The sequence below is a fragment of the Pseudopipra pipra genome, chromosome 5 (genome assembly GCF_036250125.1).
Source record: "Pseudopipra pipra isolate bDixPip1 chromosome 5, bDixPip1.hap1, whole genome shotgun sequence".
Taxonomy (NCBI): Eukaryota; Metazoa; Chordata; class Aves; order Passeriformes; family Pipridae; genus Pseudopipra; species Pseudopipra pipra.
Genome location: NC_087553.1, coordinates 5,991,026 through 6,008,685, shown reverse-complemented (window position 1 = coordinate 6,008,685; position 17,660 = coordinate 5,991,026). Strand labels below are relative to the sequence as shown.

The 17,660-nt window shown below is 35.6% G+C and overlaps 1 protein-coding gene across 8 annotated transcripts in view; it reads right to left on the bottom strand.

Moving 5' to 3' along the window:
- CCDC91 (coiled-coil domain containing 91) overlaps window positions 1-17,660 on the bottom strand; it is a 119,591-nt gene that overhangs the window by 45,075 nt on the left and 56,856 nt on the right. For 6 of the 8 annotated variants that reach the window (XM_064654271.1, XM_064654273.1, XM_064654275.1 and 3 more), the window contains exon 8: window positions 9,405-9,512. The exons of the other annotated variants lie outside the window; for them this stretch is intronic. In XM_064654271.1, coding sequence (XP_064510341.1) covers window positions 9,405-9,512 — 108 coding nt within the window. The remainder of the gene's footprint in view (window positions 1-9,404; window positions 9,513-17,660) is intronic. 8 annotated transcript variants of the gene reach the window in all.

The window sequence follows — 17,660 nt, the reverse complement described above, 5'->3', positions numbered from 1 at the left end:
AAAAAGTAAACCTAACAAAAGCTTTAAAGAAAGATTGATCTGCCTCCTCTGAGTAGAATAATGAGTTCATAAGACCTAACAGTCCTATGAAAAATATCCAAGTCTCTTCCAGGTTTCCTATGAAAGCTGTGATGGGGACCTACTCATGGAGCCTTCCATTTTGAAAAAAGCACCTAACCTGTGCAGATTGTCAGACATTGTCCATGAAGTTTATAAATGGAAGTTGAATTGAGGGTTTCCTTTATCAATCAACAATCCAAGAACCAGAAAGCAGGTAAAAAAAAATTATAAAAATGGAAACTGATAAAAGTTATGGCTATCGATGAAAAATAAAAGATGTCCTGAACTGGAAATATGATGCACAAATCAGTGTGAGATCAAAATAAATCTCAGTGAAAACTCCAGAGCAACAAGAAAGTTTTCATCCAGTGCAATTTTGCAAGGCTGCACATTCCCACTGTTGTCTGTAAGGCCCAGTAGATAGTGGAATATTATGTAGAGATAGTCAGAGAGATGTAAAAAACCTTTAGCTTAGGTACAAAAAATTGTATAGCTCTTTAATGCATGACTTTACCTGATTTCCATAGCATAGCACTCTTATTCTTCTTTCTTAAAAAGCTATGTTACCTCCTTTTATCCCTTAGTCAGGGAGTATAGGGTTAAGAGTGCAAAATTCTGAGCTGTAAAAAATTCTGACGAGCAAATTCTACTGGGACATCATGACCCGGTGAGACATAAGAGATTTCCAAAAAAAAAAAAAAAAAAAGAAGAAGAAAACCCCCAAACTTTTCTAAAAAGTGGTATTCCGAAGTGGAGAGAAATACTAGTGTTTCTAACCTACTCTCTGGAAAGTAGCATGAGAGAGTCAAGAAGAGTCTTGTGAAAATTAACTTAAAACAAAAGGCATTCAAAAATAGGTTATACTGTTTTCCTCCCTGCAAGAAGTTCTCTAGGCAATGGTTCCAAATGAAAATCGTTTGATGTAGATTCAAATATAAATACAGAGGTCCTGTGGTTTTTCTTGATTCCTGTAAAAAAGAAATCAAAAAAATCTTTCTTTTTTTTTTTTTCCTGGAATGTGAGTCACAGAAGACATTGTAAACAGATTTAATCACAATAGCAACTAGTCAGTCTATTTTGTTATTTTTATATATTCAATTTATTTCTGAAGAATCGCGACTTTTTTCTTTCAGGTAAGTAAAATTTGAAGGATCACATAGTATATATTTTAAGAACTCATGGAGTGAATGAAATAATGCATGAGATGAGCTGTTTTACAAGTAAAATGCTGCATTAAAGCTATTAATACTAAATTCTAATTTAGTACAGTTATAATTCCTTTCATATTTCTATTAATCCTAAACTACAAATTTAAAGTTAAACAGAAAATAGGGTGCCTTGCATGAACTGAAATGCTTTCTTAAAATATAGTTTCTGGGTCCTGTACTGTTTCATTTAAAAGGAAATGTGTATAGGATTTCACCCACAAATAAGGATACAATTATTTTGCTAAAATAATGGGCATCCAATTTATGTTTCTGCAGATTGGTTCCTTCTCACTATTGAGTAAATCACCATGCATGGATCACCAAATTCTGCATGGATCAAATCATTTTTTTAGCTGCTATTCATAGCTTATAGTAGTCAGTTAGATAATAATTCAAAAACAAACCAGCAAAGAACATCACAGAACAACCAGAGTTAATATGAATATCCTTATACTAAACAGGACCAAAATATCTTGCACTATTTGTAGTATCACTGCAACAAATTAATGGTATTTCCCTCTTTCACAGATCTTTCATCTGAGGAAACAATTTTCACACACTAATGAAATGACACTTGGAACCTTCTTTTAATGACATCATGACAAAAAACCGTATGTTGGGACATTGATGTGTCCAATTCACCCTCAGTGAATGACCAGTTTTTCTTGTCACAAATATCTACTGAACTTTTTAATCTAATGAAACTGCATTGTAGTAGTTTAATAGAAAAAAACCAGGCATAATCTCATCTCCAGTATTTTATTTTTTTTTGGTACCTTCATTACATATGAACACAGAACTATCCCCATCCCTCAAGACGTGGGAAAAATTATCTTCAGAAACGTTCAGCAGATTATTCATCACTTCATTCACCAGCAAGAATAACAAACCACTGGATGGGGCTTTTTAAGAACTCACCAATTCAAATCTGTTCACCTATTTTAACAAAGTCCTACTTTTATTTCTGTCTCTCATGAAGGAACCTAACAGCAGGAGGAAATAACACAAGTCATGGGAAACAGTATTATCGGTGTGAGAGGAAGGTGACGCAACAAAAACACACAGTTAGAGCATCGTGATGTTGTAATGTTATCAAAATACTCCCGCTTCTACATCCTATCCAAAATATTATCCTGAGGAAAAAAGGCAACCTTATTTAAACGCTAATAGTAACTTTCTGCTCCTCTAAAAAGACTGGCTACATTCAGCAGCATATTCTTTTATACTGCACCTTTTCTTCCCCACTGCTAAACTCTGTCTAAGTCAAATGACAAGATCTGGTAACTGTAACTGGTTTCTTACACTGTCCTCACTATCTGTGGCATCTGAGTGTTTGGCAGTGCAAGGTGGAAAATCTGCCTGAAGAATTCCAACATCTGTTACATATTTCCACTTCCTCAAATTATAACTTATTACTGCATGGTTGAACTGTATCTCTTTGCCAGTTTGAGGTCCAAGGGGCCAACAAAGCAGCAAAGCTTTTCTAAGAGAAAGCTCAGGAATCAGCAAAACATTATTAAACCAGAGAAGTTAAAACAATAGTGAACATAAAGAAAAATTATAATAGCAGTAAAAAAAATAATTAAGAATATACTTGTACTCAGGGTTCCACTCAGCATCATAAAGAGAGAGTGTAAACTGTACAATTTGAGGCACATCAGAGGTTGAAACTAAGCTTAAAACATTTTGCTGCATAAGTGCTTCATTGTTTTTATAAATAAAGTAAGAAGCTATATAAAGGCATCTAATAATGAAAATACTTTTTTTGGAAAGAGTACATAGTAATAGAGACTATTAAAAAACCCACAAACTTTGAGGTCCTGAGGATACAGAGATAAGGAACTTCATAAGAATATGAAGAAGAATAAAAAGTATCAACTACTCCTTCTATTTTGTTATCTAATTCATTTCACAGCCTGTATGAGTTCTCACCAAATTGGTCCACCCATCAGGAAACTTAAAGCAAAGGAACTCCTAAAATACAAGCAATATAAACAGCAAAATGTTCAGTAATGGAAGACAGCAAAACAGAAGAAAAACAAATTTTTTTTTTCAAAAACAGCTGACAGGAAAATAGTTGAGGAGAAAAATCATACTAATATTACTTAGCTGTTCAGTATTGACAAGAGCTGACGGTTTAAATTCATAACAAGTAATGAAGGTTTCAGGGTAGCTAGTTATATAAGCAAAAGACAGAGAGGGGAGAAAAAAAAATCACTCTAAAGAGCTATTCTCAAGTGCAACTTGACAAATTCAAGAAAGCAAATGTAATTTCCAAATAAGATTTTTGGTCGAGACTCTGAAAGTATCCTTGGCTGAGTTAACAGGGCAAAGGGACTGCAAAATCATCCTCCAACTAGCATGTGATAGTGGGCATATTTAAATGAAGTTAAAGGACCCCCTTAAGGGTTTACATTTTTTTTTTTTATAAAAATAGATATGCCTTTTTGGACCTCAGCAATGTGACTTTTACTTTGGGAGGCAAATACTGAGCAATACTGGATACAAAGTCAACACATATACAAGGAAAACACAGAGCAAAGATACATCCGACTTTTTATTTTAATTCTCTCTATATACGAAGGTACATTGAGGTATTATGAATTTAGGAATAAATTACTTAAATTGGGAACAGGATTCTAATAAATAATACATAATCAGGAACTACCAGAGAAGTTCTGAGAAAGTGTAACTTTGCTCTTGGCAGAAGAGCAGCAGACCTGGAAAGACACATCTTGATGAATTATGTGGAAGTGACTTTGATGAAAATGTAACAGGAATGACTGATAGGAAGTACTTGGTTTTGAAGGGAATGAATAAACAGATATTTCCACAGCAGCAAACTATGAGATTTCTGAGAACTGAGAGGAAATGTCCAAAGAAGGGGACATGGTAAGTGCTCTCAAGAATTTCCAAACCTATCATAGTTGGCATTAATGAACCAGAAAGGTTATGCCCACCACAGTCCTCATTTTTTCAGTCTGCAAGTCTGGATTTACTACTCTTACTGCAAAAATTGGCTAATGTCTCCTAAAAGTGCAAATATTCACAATTCTCTAAGAATCTAGTTTGCATATGCTCCCTTCAAGATCAGGCATTAAATAGATCCCACAATTACTACCTACAGATGGGAAAAATATAGAATCTCTTTTGTTTACAAGAGGACAAAAAAAAATCAAAGTTCATGAAATAAGGATTATTATAGACACATGCTGCACATTATGAGTAGATATAAAAACAATATTTGAAATCATAGAAAATTATACCTCCTGACTAGGGAACTAAGTTGAATGAAATAAACATTTTCTCTGGCATACAATCACTTGCTATATAAGAAAATCACTTTTTACATTTTACATTTTAGGAATTTTGGGGGGACATAGTGGTAGTTTTCACAAAAAGTTGTGCAAAACACACCAAAATGCGTCATTCAAATACTAGTACCTATCACATTCCAGCAGCTCATGACAGTTTTCTGCTTGTCCTCAAGTAGTTCTTGAAAGCATCATAAACTTTAAAAAACTGATTTCCAGCAAATGTAACTTCTATTCTGACTGACCTTTCAGCAAATTGTTTTCAAATTGAAGATAAACCAGTACTTCTCTAAGTGTGCCTCAAAAAAAGGGCAAAAGATTTCATGCACCATCCAGCAGATTTTGAACTACTATTTGTCATACAAATGACAGCCAGCTTCATGATAGTGTGGAAAAGAATTAAAGACATGGGGGTAACTACTTACCTTAAATGCTGCATCTACAAACCCAGGATTTGTTTCACAGCATAACATAAAATCATCACGAAAAATACCAATGTGCAAAAGCGCAGAGGAAGCATTTAACTGAGTTCCTGAGTACTTTCCTTTTTGTGTGACACTCCCAGTACTGTTCTGTATCAGAGATTACACTCCTTTGGCTTCTTAAACCACAGAAAATAATTCAGCACATAATATACACAGATGCTCTACACTCTACACAGAGGAAAACTGCAGGCCACACATCCTTAAGGCAAAACCTTAAGGGTTAACCAAGAAGAAAAAAAGCACCTCAGCCCAAGAAAGGATGCAACTGAACTACAGAATTAAATACTTCTAGTCCTTGGCTTTCTTCATTCTTCTTTTATATGAATAAAATGGAAAATATGAGACCAACATAACTAAGGACCACAGTAAAATATATCCCCCTTAACTACGTTCAAGCATGAAAACACTATACAGAATGTCCATTTATACCTCTGATTAATATTGTTTAGTCAGGAAGACATAGAGGAAATCAGGAATATCGTCAAGTCATAACTTAAGATGGAAATGTGTGCTCTGAGACTCACTTCACATATATTTTAATCCCTCCCCATCCAAGAACTCCTGCTTCACACTGTTTAGAAGATAGTAAGGAAAGAGACCATCAAGATAAGGAAAGAAAAGTGCAAGATAAATAAAGGGAAAATGATTTATCATAAATGTGATTTTGTGCAAGTATTTAACGCTTTATTTTACTTTAATACACAGATCATTGACTGCTTTAAGAAGAATAAAAAAATCTATCTCAAAATCTACCTTTATATAGTCCCATTTTTAACATCATCTACTTTGAATAGTGAGAGAAATTTCCGAGTATTAAAAAACAATTAAAAAGTTTTATGATTGTGTTTTTCAGCATGTATTTTCACATAGCACGTGAGTTAAACCACAAAATCAAAGTTGGTGTTATTTTCAGAAGGCAACATCAAATGTTTGTGTCTCAGAAAAAAAATAAAGATGACATTTGTGATTTCCGAACTTGTAATAAACTCATATGGGTTTTCCAATGACATTTTCTGATATCCTCAAAAGCTAGAAATGTAAAACTGACATGCACAGCTTTCCTAAAAATTCAATGTATGACATTAATTTTTAGCACAGAGGAGAAGAGTTCTCTTGTCCTATTCATTGATTAGGGATATTAGGACACTGGAGCCCTTGAATAAGTCACAAGAATGCCTGGTTTGCTTTTTCAAATGTTGGCATCATAGAATCACCAAATGGCCTGGGTTGGAAGGAACCTTAAAGATCATCCATTTCCAGTGCCCCTGCCACAGGCAGGGACACCTTCCACTATCCCAGGTTGCTCAGAGCCCCATCCAACCCACCTCTGGGCACTTCCAGGGATGGGGCAGCCACAGTTTCTCTGGGCAACCTGTGCCAGGGCCTCACCACCCTCACAGGGAAGAATTTCTTCCTGATATCCAATCTAAACCCGCTCTCTGGCAGTTTGAAGCCATTCCTCCTTGTCCTTGAAAAGGACCTTTACAGGTCCTTGGAAATAGTCTCTCTCCATCTTTCTTGTGGGCTCCCTTCAGGTACTGAAAGACTACAATTAGGTCACCCCAAAGCCTTCTCTTCTCCAGGCTGAACAATCCCAACTCTCTCAGCCTTTCCTCACAGCAGAGCTGCTCCATCCCTCTGATCATCTCGGTGCCTCCTCTGGACTCGCTCCAACAGCTCCATGTCCTTGCTGTGCTGGGCCCCCAGAGCTGGAGGCAGCACTGCAGGGGGGGTCTCCCCAGAGCGGGGCAGAGGAGCAGAATCCCCCCCTGCCCTGCTTTTGATATAAGAGTGTATTTCCTTGAAAAAACCAGCAGCCCTGGAGATTGTTCCCTGGGAAGCATCCATTCCAGTGATCATCATCCATAATGTTACCTGTAATTAGCCAGTGTGCTGCCAAGCCTTACACATAACAGTCTCAGATGAATTGCAGGTATTTGTCCTGCAGGAAACTGGAATAGAACCACAGAACCAGGCCTTTCACTTTTCCCTGTTATGGAAAACATGGCCTTGTACACTGAATGTATTGGCAGGATGGTACCTCTCTAGGCAGGATTCTAACTTGCATCTCCACCACAGGCACAACACCCTGATAAAATAAATCTTCAAAAATCAAAAACTTCAATTAATTCCAACAAGAGCTTAAAGACAAGAGGAGAAAAACAGCCTTTCCTCCTTCTTGAAGACACTTTTGGGAGGGAGAGGTAAGGGAATTCAGGAGAGAAAATGAGATTAGGGAGAAGCATGAGAAAGGATTTATCACATGAGATAAAACAGCAGGAAATTTAAAAGTAATGGAAAATGAGGACAAAAAACTATGTGGGTTGACAAAGTTTTACATGGGCTTTAAACTTGGAAGGCAAAATACTGCTTGTAAGGCAAGAGCATTAGAAGGGAACAAAAAAAAATGTGATGTTTGCTTAGAGAAGATACTTCCAGTGTGTGACTTGTGCTCCACCAAAAAATATTCTTTATAGTGATACAAATACTCATAACTCTCCATGTAAAGGTGGCTATGCATGTACAATCCCATAACAAAATATTAAGCTATTTGGTGTGTAAACATTAGCAGTAACGTCATCGATCTCAAATCACCTAACAAAGTGATTTGAACGAAAAGAAATGTTAAACAACCACCAAAACATACATTTAAGAATTCAAAAAGAATAAAACCATACTACCCATTTCTCAGATCTCTTCCAACAAAGATTTATGAGTGAACAAAATTTGCCGGTATAAATCCCACTTATTTAAACCTGATAGTTCTACCACCGGTACCCACACTTGTCTATTTGATTAGTCTTCAAAATCCCAGTCTCATGTAACAATTAAATGTGAAAAACCTTGAATTAGTTGAACGAGAAATGACTTGGAAGTTTGTGAACAAAATTTGAACGTATTCTGAGATTCAAAGGGGTGTTAAATGTCGACATGATGTGAACTGGACACTCTGTTATGTCATAACTACTCTCCCATCCTAAGACCACAACAGTTCCTTTACACTGCCGGGTTCTCCCCAGGTAAATCTGAACCTCTTGTACATGTTTACACATTTCTGTGGCTCTTTTGGGTTTTGATGCAAATGTAAGATCACAGATGCAAATTTTTGCTCAATCTCTATGTGCACTCTCAAAAGTCTTCCTATGAGAAGACTTCCAGATTTCATGAGATTCACTGCTTTTTAACACTCAGAAAGAGATATCAAGCCAGTAAATGATATGTTCATTTCAATAACACAAAACATTTTCCTAAAATTAATTTTTACTCGCTTTTAAGGCATAGCATTTAATAACTGTAATTCTGTGCAATAAACTCCTCATTCACAATGGAGTAGATTTCTCCACATTATTACATCAGTTTACACAGATGCTTTTGTATTTAATACATGCTTGCATTAAAAGTTAATTGATATGGTCAGAACAGTCAAATGGTCTTAAAACACTTTTGGAAATGGTGGAGTGCTTCAAGTGGACTTTCGATGCATTTAGATCTGATATATCCCAAGAAAATGGAAAAAAAATATTATTGTTTGTATTTTTAGCTGAACTGTTGCTAACAGTACTTAAAAGGTAACTGTAAACTGCAATGTAAACACCTTCAGGGTGCTATTAGAATATTAGCTTTTTCTTTCTTTTAAACTTCTATACTAATGGTCATTATTATTTTGGTTCAAGAGCTGTACTTAAGTCAAACCAATATCCTATTGATAGCAAAACAGGTTTTGGTGTTCAGATACTCAACAGCAATTGATGTGATTTCAAACACTTGCTATGCAGTGTATTTTCACTCAAGTCATGGTAAGTGAACCAATTTACACCTATTATATATATAGAATATAGTATTTCTGGATATTATATAATTCCTCATAGCTAGTTTTTTATTTTTTAGATAAGATTTACATCAAATAAAAATAGGGGTGGACAACAGATGTTTGTTTCTATCACCAAAGAACTATCAAAAAATTTGAATCAAAAATTCCTGCAAATGCCTTACAATTAAATCCTGCATTTTAACTACATAAATTAAAAATGACTGCATGGTTTCTCCGAGACTACAGAAAATGGCAGCTGTTAAAGGAGTAAGTATTAAGTTGCTCCAAGACTTTTTCTCAGTGCTAAAAATTTTTGAATCTCCTCTAAGCAGGTTTCAATGATACAGATGAAGAGTCCTTATTTATTTTGCATTTTTAAATACTTGTGTTTACTGGTAGGCTGAAGACTCAAGGCGAAAGATTGATTATTTTCTTTGGGGATCATATATGTTAATATTTTTTTCAAACAGAAAAGAGCTGAAACTAAGAGAAAATCATGAAGCTTTTTGCATGTGCACATCCATACCTGAGCATTAAGAAGCTTTTCACATTTGTGAGAGTGTTTTTCAATTGCTAGTATATACTGCTTTTCAATAGCTGCTTCTTGCTGCTGAACTGTAGATTGTAGCAGTGCCTGCAAAAAGAAAGCACAGAATATTCAAGAAAGATATAACTGGGATGTTTATTGGTAACTGCAGATCCACTAAGACTTGTCCATAACCAGAATGTGGAATGCTGTTATAAATTTGGAATGTGCAACTATTAAAGTACCTTTCTGTGTAACACTACCTTATTTTCAGTCAGGACTAACATTTTTTGGATCTCAGATTTCTTATACAGACTGCCTAAAAGACAGCAGCACACAGAAGATAGAGAGGGAGAGTATTTCTGTTAAATATACTCAGTTTAGTGGGACCACACAAGAAGAGAAGCATATGAAAGCTGCTGAAGAAAAAAAAAAAAAAGCCAGACATATTTCCCTGGCTGACAAAACTCCACATCCTCTCGGCACTGTGTAAGATCCCATGGGCCAAGCATGATCTTCACAACCACAAGTCAAGTAAAAGCAGATGGAAATTCTGAGTAACTGAAAACATAAAAGAACGCCCCCCCAGGATGTTCACACTCAGATGTGAAGCAGTGGAAGTCGAAGTGTGGAAAGTCAAAGTACCAAGACAGTAACAAAGACATGCTACGATTAGGAACTCTGCGTGTGAGCACGTGTGTGCCCACATGTGTGCATTCACACACGCCTGGCTCAACTCTGCAGAACTTCTGAAAGCAAAAGGAGAGAGACAAAAATTCAAGACACGCGAAAAAAAGAGTTACTGTTTGTGATGAATTCCGCTCACGGTGCTGTTCTAACGCGGGGCTTACTTAACTCGGGCTACATAAGTCCTTTTCCCTAATATTATAAAATATCCATGCCACTTTTCAAATATTCTTCAGGCTATTTATACACAACGTAGCAAACTATTTTTAACTAGTAATCCATACAGAGAAGTAGTCAAAATGACTGTGTAAGTTAAAACAGACGTAAGTTTTGCAGAAAACAGACCTTTGGCCTAAATGCAGACGAAGAAAAAAAATCCCGTCTTTCAGATAGTCTTTATTTCAGAGATATATTTCATTCATGGAACACAAGACACACATTAAATAAAATTTTGAATACTTTAAAATAAAACCCAGAAATGTATAAAAAAAATTAAATTCTTCTGACAATTTTTGAACTAACTTTTCAAATTTTCCACGAACTGTCCTCTTATGCTGTTATTCAGTCCTGTTATAGTATGGCAGCAGTTTTCAGCACAAGTTCAGTGATTTAAAAGGTTAAAAATTATGCTTAACATATGCTTTAATCAAAGTGTAAGAATACACTTACTGGTGTTTGCATGGGATTTCCCTAACCATAGGTTTACTTTCAAAAAAAGCCAATTTATTTCCAACTAAATTTATTTCTTTTATTGATAGAAATTCAAGCAATAGGAATAAACTCACTTCTCAAAGAAGTACAACTTCTATATATGAAACTTTATATACTAAATCTCACTCTGTATAAAATAGAATTGCCACATATCACTGGCACAAATTAAACTTGTACTTTGGGGTATGGGTTCTTTTTTTGCCAAAACTATTGTGGCAAGAAATGTTTAATGTAACTGGCACAAAAGAAAATAAAAAATTCTGATATTAGGTAAAACAGTAACAGAATTGTCATTAAGCTGCAATGGCATTTCTTGCTCATGCCAAGGGTTGAGTCACTTTCTGCACTTTGCTCTGTAAACTTTACTGGCAACTGTTAAAATCCTATTAAATGGCATAAAGAACTTTCAGTTTTCAAGGAAATAATTATTATTCATTGGATGGCATGTAGAGGTTGTTAAATTTTTAAATTTAATTTATTATTACTATTTTTCTTTTTAGAAACAAAAGCCTTCTTTTTTATCATAAACACTAGTAACACAGTTTAAATAGTACCACAGGACCGATCCTTTATTTGACTATTCCACTTGTTGGCCCACTAAGGAGAAGGAGAGAAAACTCCTCCTATGTAGCACAGTACTTCCAAGAATCAGGTTTCTTGATGAGAAATACAGAAGAGGGGCAAGATATCCATCCAAAGCCTTGGAAAATTTCAAGATAATCAACTACTCAAATTACTAATTAAAAAAAATAATTTAGTGATTTACTCACTGAACTAAAACATACATTTGGCTACTCGATGATAGGCATCTCTAACTTTCTTCAGTACAGTGACACTAAAATCTTGTCATTAATTGCTATTCTGGGCAACAATTCTTATCAGTGCTGAAGAACCACTTTCTTCCTTAATTAATTACATGATTACCCTGGTGGGCTAATGTTCCACAAACCTATGGCCAGTGACCTGATATCAAGCTGGCATTCTTGAAGCAGACTCCTTTTAATGGCTCACTGAATCATTTCAATAAGGTTACAGCAGAATGTAGCCCATGGTATCTGTTGCATGAAGTTAAAAGGTAGGATTTCAATATGGGTGCTCTTGTTAATTAATTAATCCTTCTATGTATCGTGCAATGAACTTCCTTGACACTGGGTGGCAAGGGTCATCACAGAATCACAGAATCATGGAATGTTAAGGGTTGGAAAGGACCTTAAAGATCATCTCATTCCAACCCCCTGACATGGGCAGGGACACCTTCCACTAGACCAGGTTTTTCAGAGCCCAATCCAACCTGGCCTTGCACACTTCCAGAGATGGGGAAGTCCTAATATGCTCCTCTCATCTTAACGGGACTAAAGCCTATTGAATTTAACAAAAAGGAAAAATTAGGAGCCTTCATACTGCCTCAGTCCTGACTTTCACAAAGCTCTCAAACCATTACAGATGAAGCCAAACTAAAATTTCCAAGATTCGTTGATTATAGTTCTTATTCTAATATCCATATCTCGTGGGTTTTGTCAGTTAAGCAGCCTTTACAGTGCAATGAATGACAATATTTGAATTGTAGAATGTGTTCGAACCTTGTAGATCCCTGCAGGAGAGGTAGAACATGTTCTAGTGTCTGTAAACAATATGTTTTAGTTGTATGACAAAGCAATCTAAATGTTAGAATTTATTTGGGAGAAGTTCTATGTTCTACTTGCTATTTTGCCACTTGGAAATTATTCATATTCCCAATGCACATTATACTCCATCACCAAACTGTCTTAAGTTTTCTGTTCGTTGTTTCTGACATATTCATGACCAACTCTGGGGAGGTTTTTAAAGAACAAATTCACATTGTTAATGGGAAAGCTAAGGAGTAATACATGGATGCTCATATTTAACAGGAACAGTGTGGCTGCTCCCAGAGAATGGCCCAAATAACAGGACTTGTAGGACAACGACAGCAAATCAAGTCATCTTCTACAACTTCGACTATCAGAAACATTTTTAACCACTCAAGAAATCCTGCTTCTTCCCCACTCTCTGATCTCTCTCCTAACCCAAAAAAGCTATCAGGGAATTGATCCTGCTTTTCCTTCGATACTCAAAAATGCCTGGTGGCTTCTCACAGAACAAAGAGACTGAAACAACTTAAGAATAAGCTCTCTACAGAGTCTTCATATTCATTTTAGTTTCATTTATGATGGGTTATGAAAATCACAGAAACCATTATTTCCTCACACTGTTAGAAAAATCTTCCCAGATTTAAATGACAGTACAAAATATTTTTAAATTAAACCAAGTAAACTAAGTAAATTAGTCTGAATCTGTTTGAGCTCAGATAAAGAACTAACCCTAGCTTTAAGTTTCATACCTTAGAATAATTTTAGAAGACCCTGAATTGAAACTAGATCCAGCCATCATAATAAGATCTATAATCACCTTGGGGCATCCTCAAGGGAATAAACATGTTTTAATTACATGCTTTAGCAATGATCAGAGAATTAAGTAGCCCCGGAATGTAATCCACAGCACACTACCTGTATGGTGGGAATATTGGAGAACTGCATCCCTGCCTGCAGACCAGAGACTAAAACATTGTACTGTACCCAATATGAGACCAAAAGTTTAAATATTAGAAAAGACAACTGATCACAAAAATTTATCCCATATTTCTACAGGCTGTGTTATGTATCGGGTACTAGATCATCTCCAAAATTTGTCCTCATACTTGAAAAAGCAGAAGTGCAATGACTGTGGTTTTGCTGAAACCATGGCACAGACCCTCCAGCCCACTTCTAATACAACCCTATTTGCACAGCCCTAGTGCATACTGTCTTCATTCTACTGGGAATTGAAACCACAGCTACTTACCCAGAGTTTGTTGTATGGCCAGAAGCTACAATTTATGAGAATCCTTCTTGAATTAAATAGCCAAAATAGAGACCATTACCCCCAATTCTTCCCAAATTCCCTAAGAGCAACAAATTACCAAATCTCTTTCTTTCAAGTCCCTCTTCTTATTGGAGAAAAAAGCTAGTGAGAAAAAACAGTCAAGAAGAAAAACAAAGTAGATTTTATTACCCCCTCTTATCTGTTCTGAAAAACAGTATAAAAGTAACTCTGACCCATGCAAAACACAGGCCTCCCAGATGCACAGCATTGTTTGAAAAACCCACATGTAACATCAGCATGAAACCAGCATCGTGATGTACATGCCACTGGATTATGTTCTAGAATGCTACTTAAAAGCACTGCATCAAAACCCTTAGTCAACCCAAAAGAATATCCTGCTCAAGCATCATTAAGTTGCTTAAATAACTAAATACAAGCCAGTATACCCAACATCTTCTTTACTTCAAAACTGCTGAGTTAGGGTGACCAAAACTAGTTGTCTTTAAAAATAAAATTACTAATGAGAAGTAAAGTTACCATACTGCGTCAAACATATGAACTATTTTAAATGTCAGCATTAGCTTCAGCAATAGAACATAAGAATTTTTATGCTTCATAGCATTAGACAATGAGTCATCTAATTCAGCAACCTGTCTCCACCAGTAATTACTTTCTACTACTTTATTTAAGGGTGAAATACAGTTAACCACTTATTGAATGAGAAAACAGAGCAGAGGACACAACTGAAATTCTTTCCTGACCTGCAGAAAAGATACATTACCTCAATAAAAAATGTACACATAACTAGTTGTATTATAATTCAGCTATGAGCTAGGATACAGACTATATAAATAAAACTATTTAAAAGATTCTTGAAAATGTCTTTTTCAACAGAATTCAACCTATCCACTTCATCCCAAGATATTGCACATTTTCACCATTGGGCTATTTCCAGATGAGACTCCCTTCAAGTGATAATGAAACATGTCCATTTAGGTGCTATGGATTAAAGGGGGTAAAACACAAGAAAAAGGCAATGCGTTTTTTGCAAAGTGGTATAAAAATCTCAGCTTCATTTTCAACTGCTTGTGGTATCCCAGTAAGAATCAACAACTCACACTTTGAATATTATGATGAGCTTATCTACATAGCTCAGCTTTACTGACGTGAGTGTAAAGGATTTATTTACCACAAAACACTGTTCTCACAGACTCCTGACAGAAACAAACTGCAAACTCACTCTTAATCAAACCTTTCTATTATTATACTATTTAACACTGTATTTATTGTTTCATACTCATAAACAGATATTAAAGTCATCCTTACTAAAAGGGGAGGGAGAGATTTCTTGCAATTTTTATAACTACTTTGAAAATATAAAGATGTTTCAAACTATAGTAAAATATTTTTGGTAGCCAGATCTTTGGAAGATTGAGACTTGATTGCACCTCGCTTTTATCTGAATTCTGTAGAGAGACTTCCATAGTACATCACTGATATACATGAGTACTCCCATACTGTAAAAATCACAAGGAATCTCTCCTTTTCCAGCCATCAGCTCTTCATGACAAAAAACAATGTTGTTTTATATTCAAGGCTCACTTGAATTCTAGTGTGATTTGCACATGAACAAGCTTAGAAGTTGGAAGTGAAATACAAACCCTTGCAGCAACTTTTGAATTTATCCTTTTATTCATGTGTCAGTACTTTCTGAGCCAGGATGTCAACTTGGAAACTTAATAAACTAAGCTGATGTTTTAAAGAGCTGAGAACTGGCCACATTTCAGAGCTTTCCCTCACTAGGGATAAACTATGTCTAAAAAAAGATATCCTGATTCTAGATTAACTTCTTTTGTAATGAAATCTTTTTAAATTTCCTTTGTTTATTAGAGGGTAACCTTTCAGTTCAGAGGTCTATTATTGACACAAATATTTTTGAAAGACAATCTGATTGCCCCCACATATTCCATACTTTGCAAATCTGGAAATCTGAAAAATCCCCACCACCTAACACTGAAAACTGACAGACAAAACTTACTGCAGCAAGGGCTGGAAGGAACTTTGCATCTTAAAGTTAATTTCTATAAAAGGAAACACACATCTGATTCATGCAAGCAGTCTTTTAGAAAACTAATAATTGCCTAAAATAATCTAAGGAAATAAAAATCATCTAATAAATACACCTCCCTGTAAGCTCATATTCTTTAAAGCTTACATTAGAGGATATTTTATATGGTGAGAACTATAAACAAAACAGATTCAAACTCTTAACTCCTCTATTTACAGAACTATGACAATTTCAGAACAAAAGCCTGACTAAACAAGCACAGAAGAAATTCTTATGTTGCTTGTGGTAAATATCTTAAAATGTGACGTGATCCCACAAGTATAATTTCCAAGATCTACATTTACTTTTCTTTAATGTGGTTAATTACCAGGGATAAAAGTTTAAAAAAATAATGACATGAAGGACAGAAATTAAACAAAATTAGGTAAACATGAAAAGGGGAAACCTGGCCTACACAGAACACTGAGTTAATTTTAATTGTTTTTCTGTGTTTTTAATACAAATTTTGTGACTACCTTGTAAGTGGTTTATTTGTTGAAAGAAAGATAAGAATGTGAGATGTTTAACAATAGCCAAGGCTTTTGAGGGTTTGTGCTACAAAACATCTCATGGTCTCTGTAAGTGGATTTCCCAATACACTGAGCAAGTGAATATTCCAAAGACAACTGCAATAATTCTAAGGGCTTTGGTATATCCAGGTCCTTGAAACAAGATCGTTCTGTGTTTGACTGCTTGTGTAAGCTGCATTTTCAACACTGCTGCCATGTCAAGAAGGACCTACAGCAAGGGTAGGAATTGAGAGCATTTGGCCTCAAACTTGAGCGCCTGATCTGCCTGGGGATGCCATACCAGTGAAAGATCTGTGTGGAGAAATCCTGTTCCTTTTGCAATAAATCACTGCCCAAAATACAAAGAAGTTACTATCAGAAAGTGTGACCCATTTTCAAATGTAGAAAGATACATCAACATCAGAAGTCTGCTGCACTACCTCTGTAAGGAGTGCAATCAGCTCTAAAGGGAAGAAAACTGTGAGTTTCTGGTTACTAACTTGGCAACCTTGTACACAGAAGTGAAACAATAGCAACCCTCTTTTCCTTTGTACACCAAAGTAAAGGCACTTTCACAAATCTACCAGCAGTAACACTTGTCTATGCCAGGAATACAGAAAACCCAAGTCAGTCAACTTTTTTCCACTGTTGTTCAAGTCAAAGTTTCAATACCTAAATTAGAGGATTTGGAGTTTAAGGGATTCTGGGGATTATTTCCTGGGGCTAATGATGAGCAGTTCATGTTTTTACACAGCTACCCTTAACCAATGTTGGGCATTACATTCAGTCAACTCTGCTTGGAGAAGCATTACAAAAGTATAATTGACTGGTATCAGAGAGGATTAGTCAGAATTCCAACAGTCATGACTGCAACAGAACCTAATTTGGGCCTGAGCAATCCCTTGATTGGAATAATCTGCATCAGTTCATTTTACCGAACCCCAAGGAATGCAAAATAAGACTGTGTTCATCATAGGCAAGATGTTCCTTTCCGTACCTTTTAAACAATTCAGTGGACTTGTTTAGGTGAATTTCTATACTCAAGGTAATTTTGGGAATGCTTAAGTAGTACGTACAAAATCTACCGAAAATGAAAATCACTTCTGCTTATAAATGATACGTATTAGTGTAACACAGCCTTAAATCCTAAAGACGACATATTTTGGCATAAAATTAAGTATGGCGAATCATTAGTAAATTAAAAGAGTCAGTGAATCTCACAATTATGTATTTCACTGCAAGGAATAATCAGATTAACTTTACATTCTTAAACAAATGCTACATGTAGGACTCCTTACTTGGTTATCTAACTAACTGCCAACATGTCTGAAAAACAGAATAAATTCCTAAAGACATAAGCAG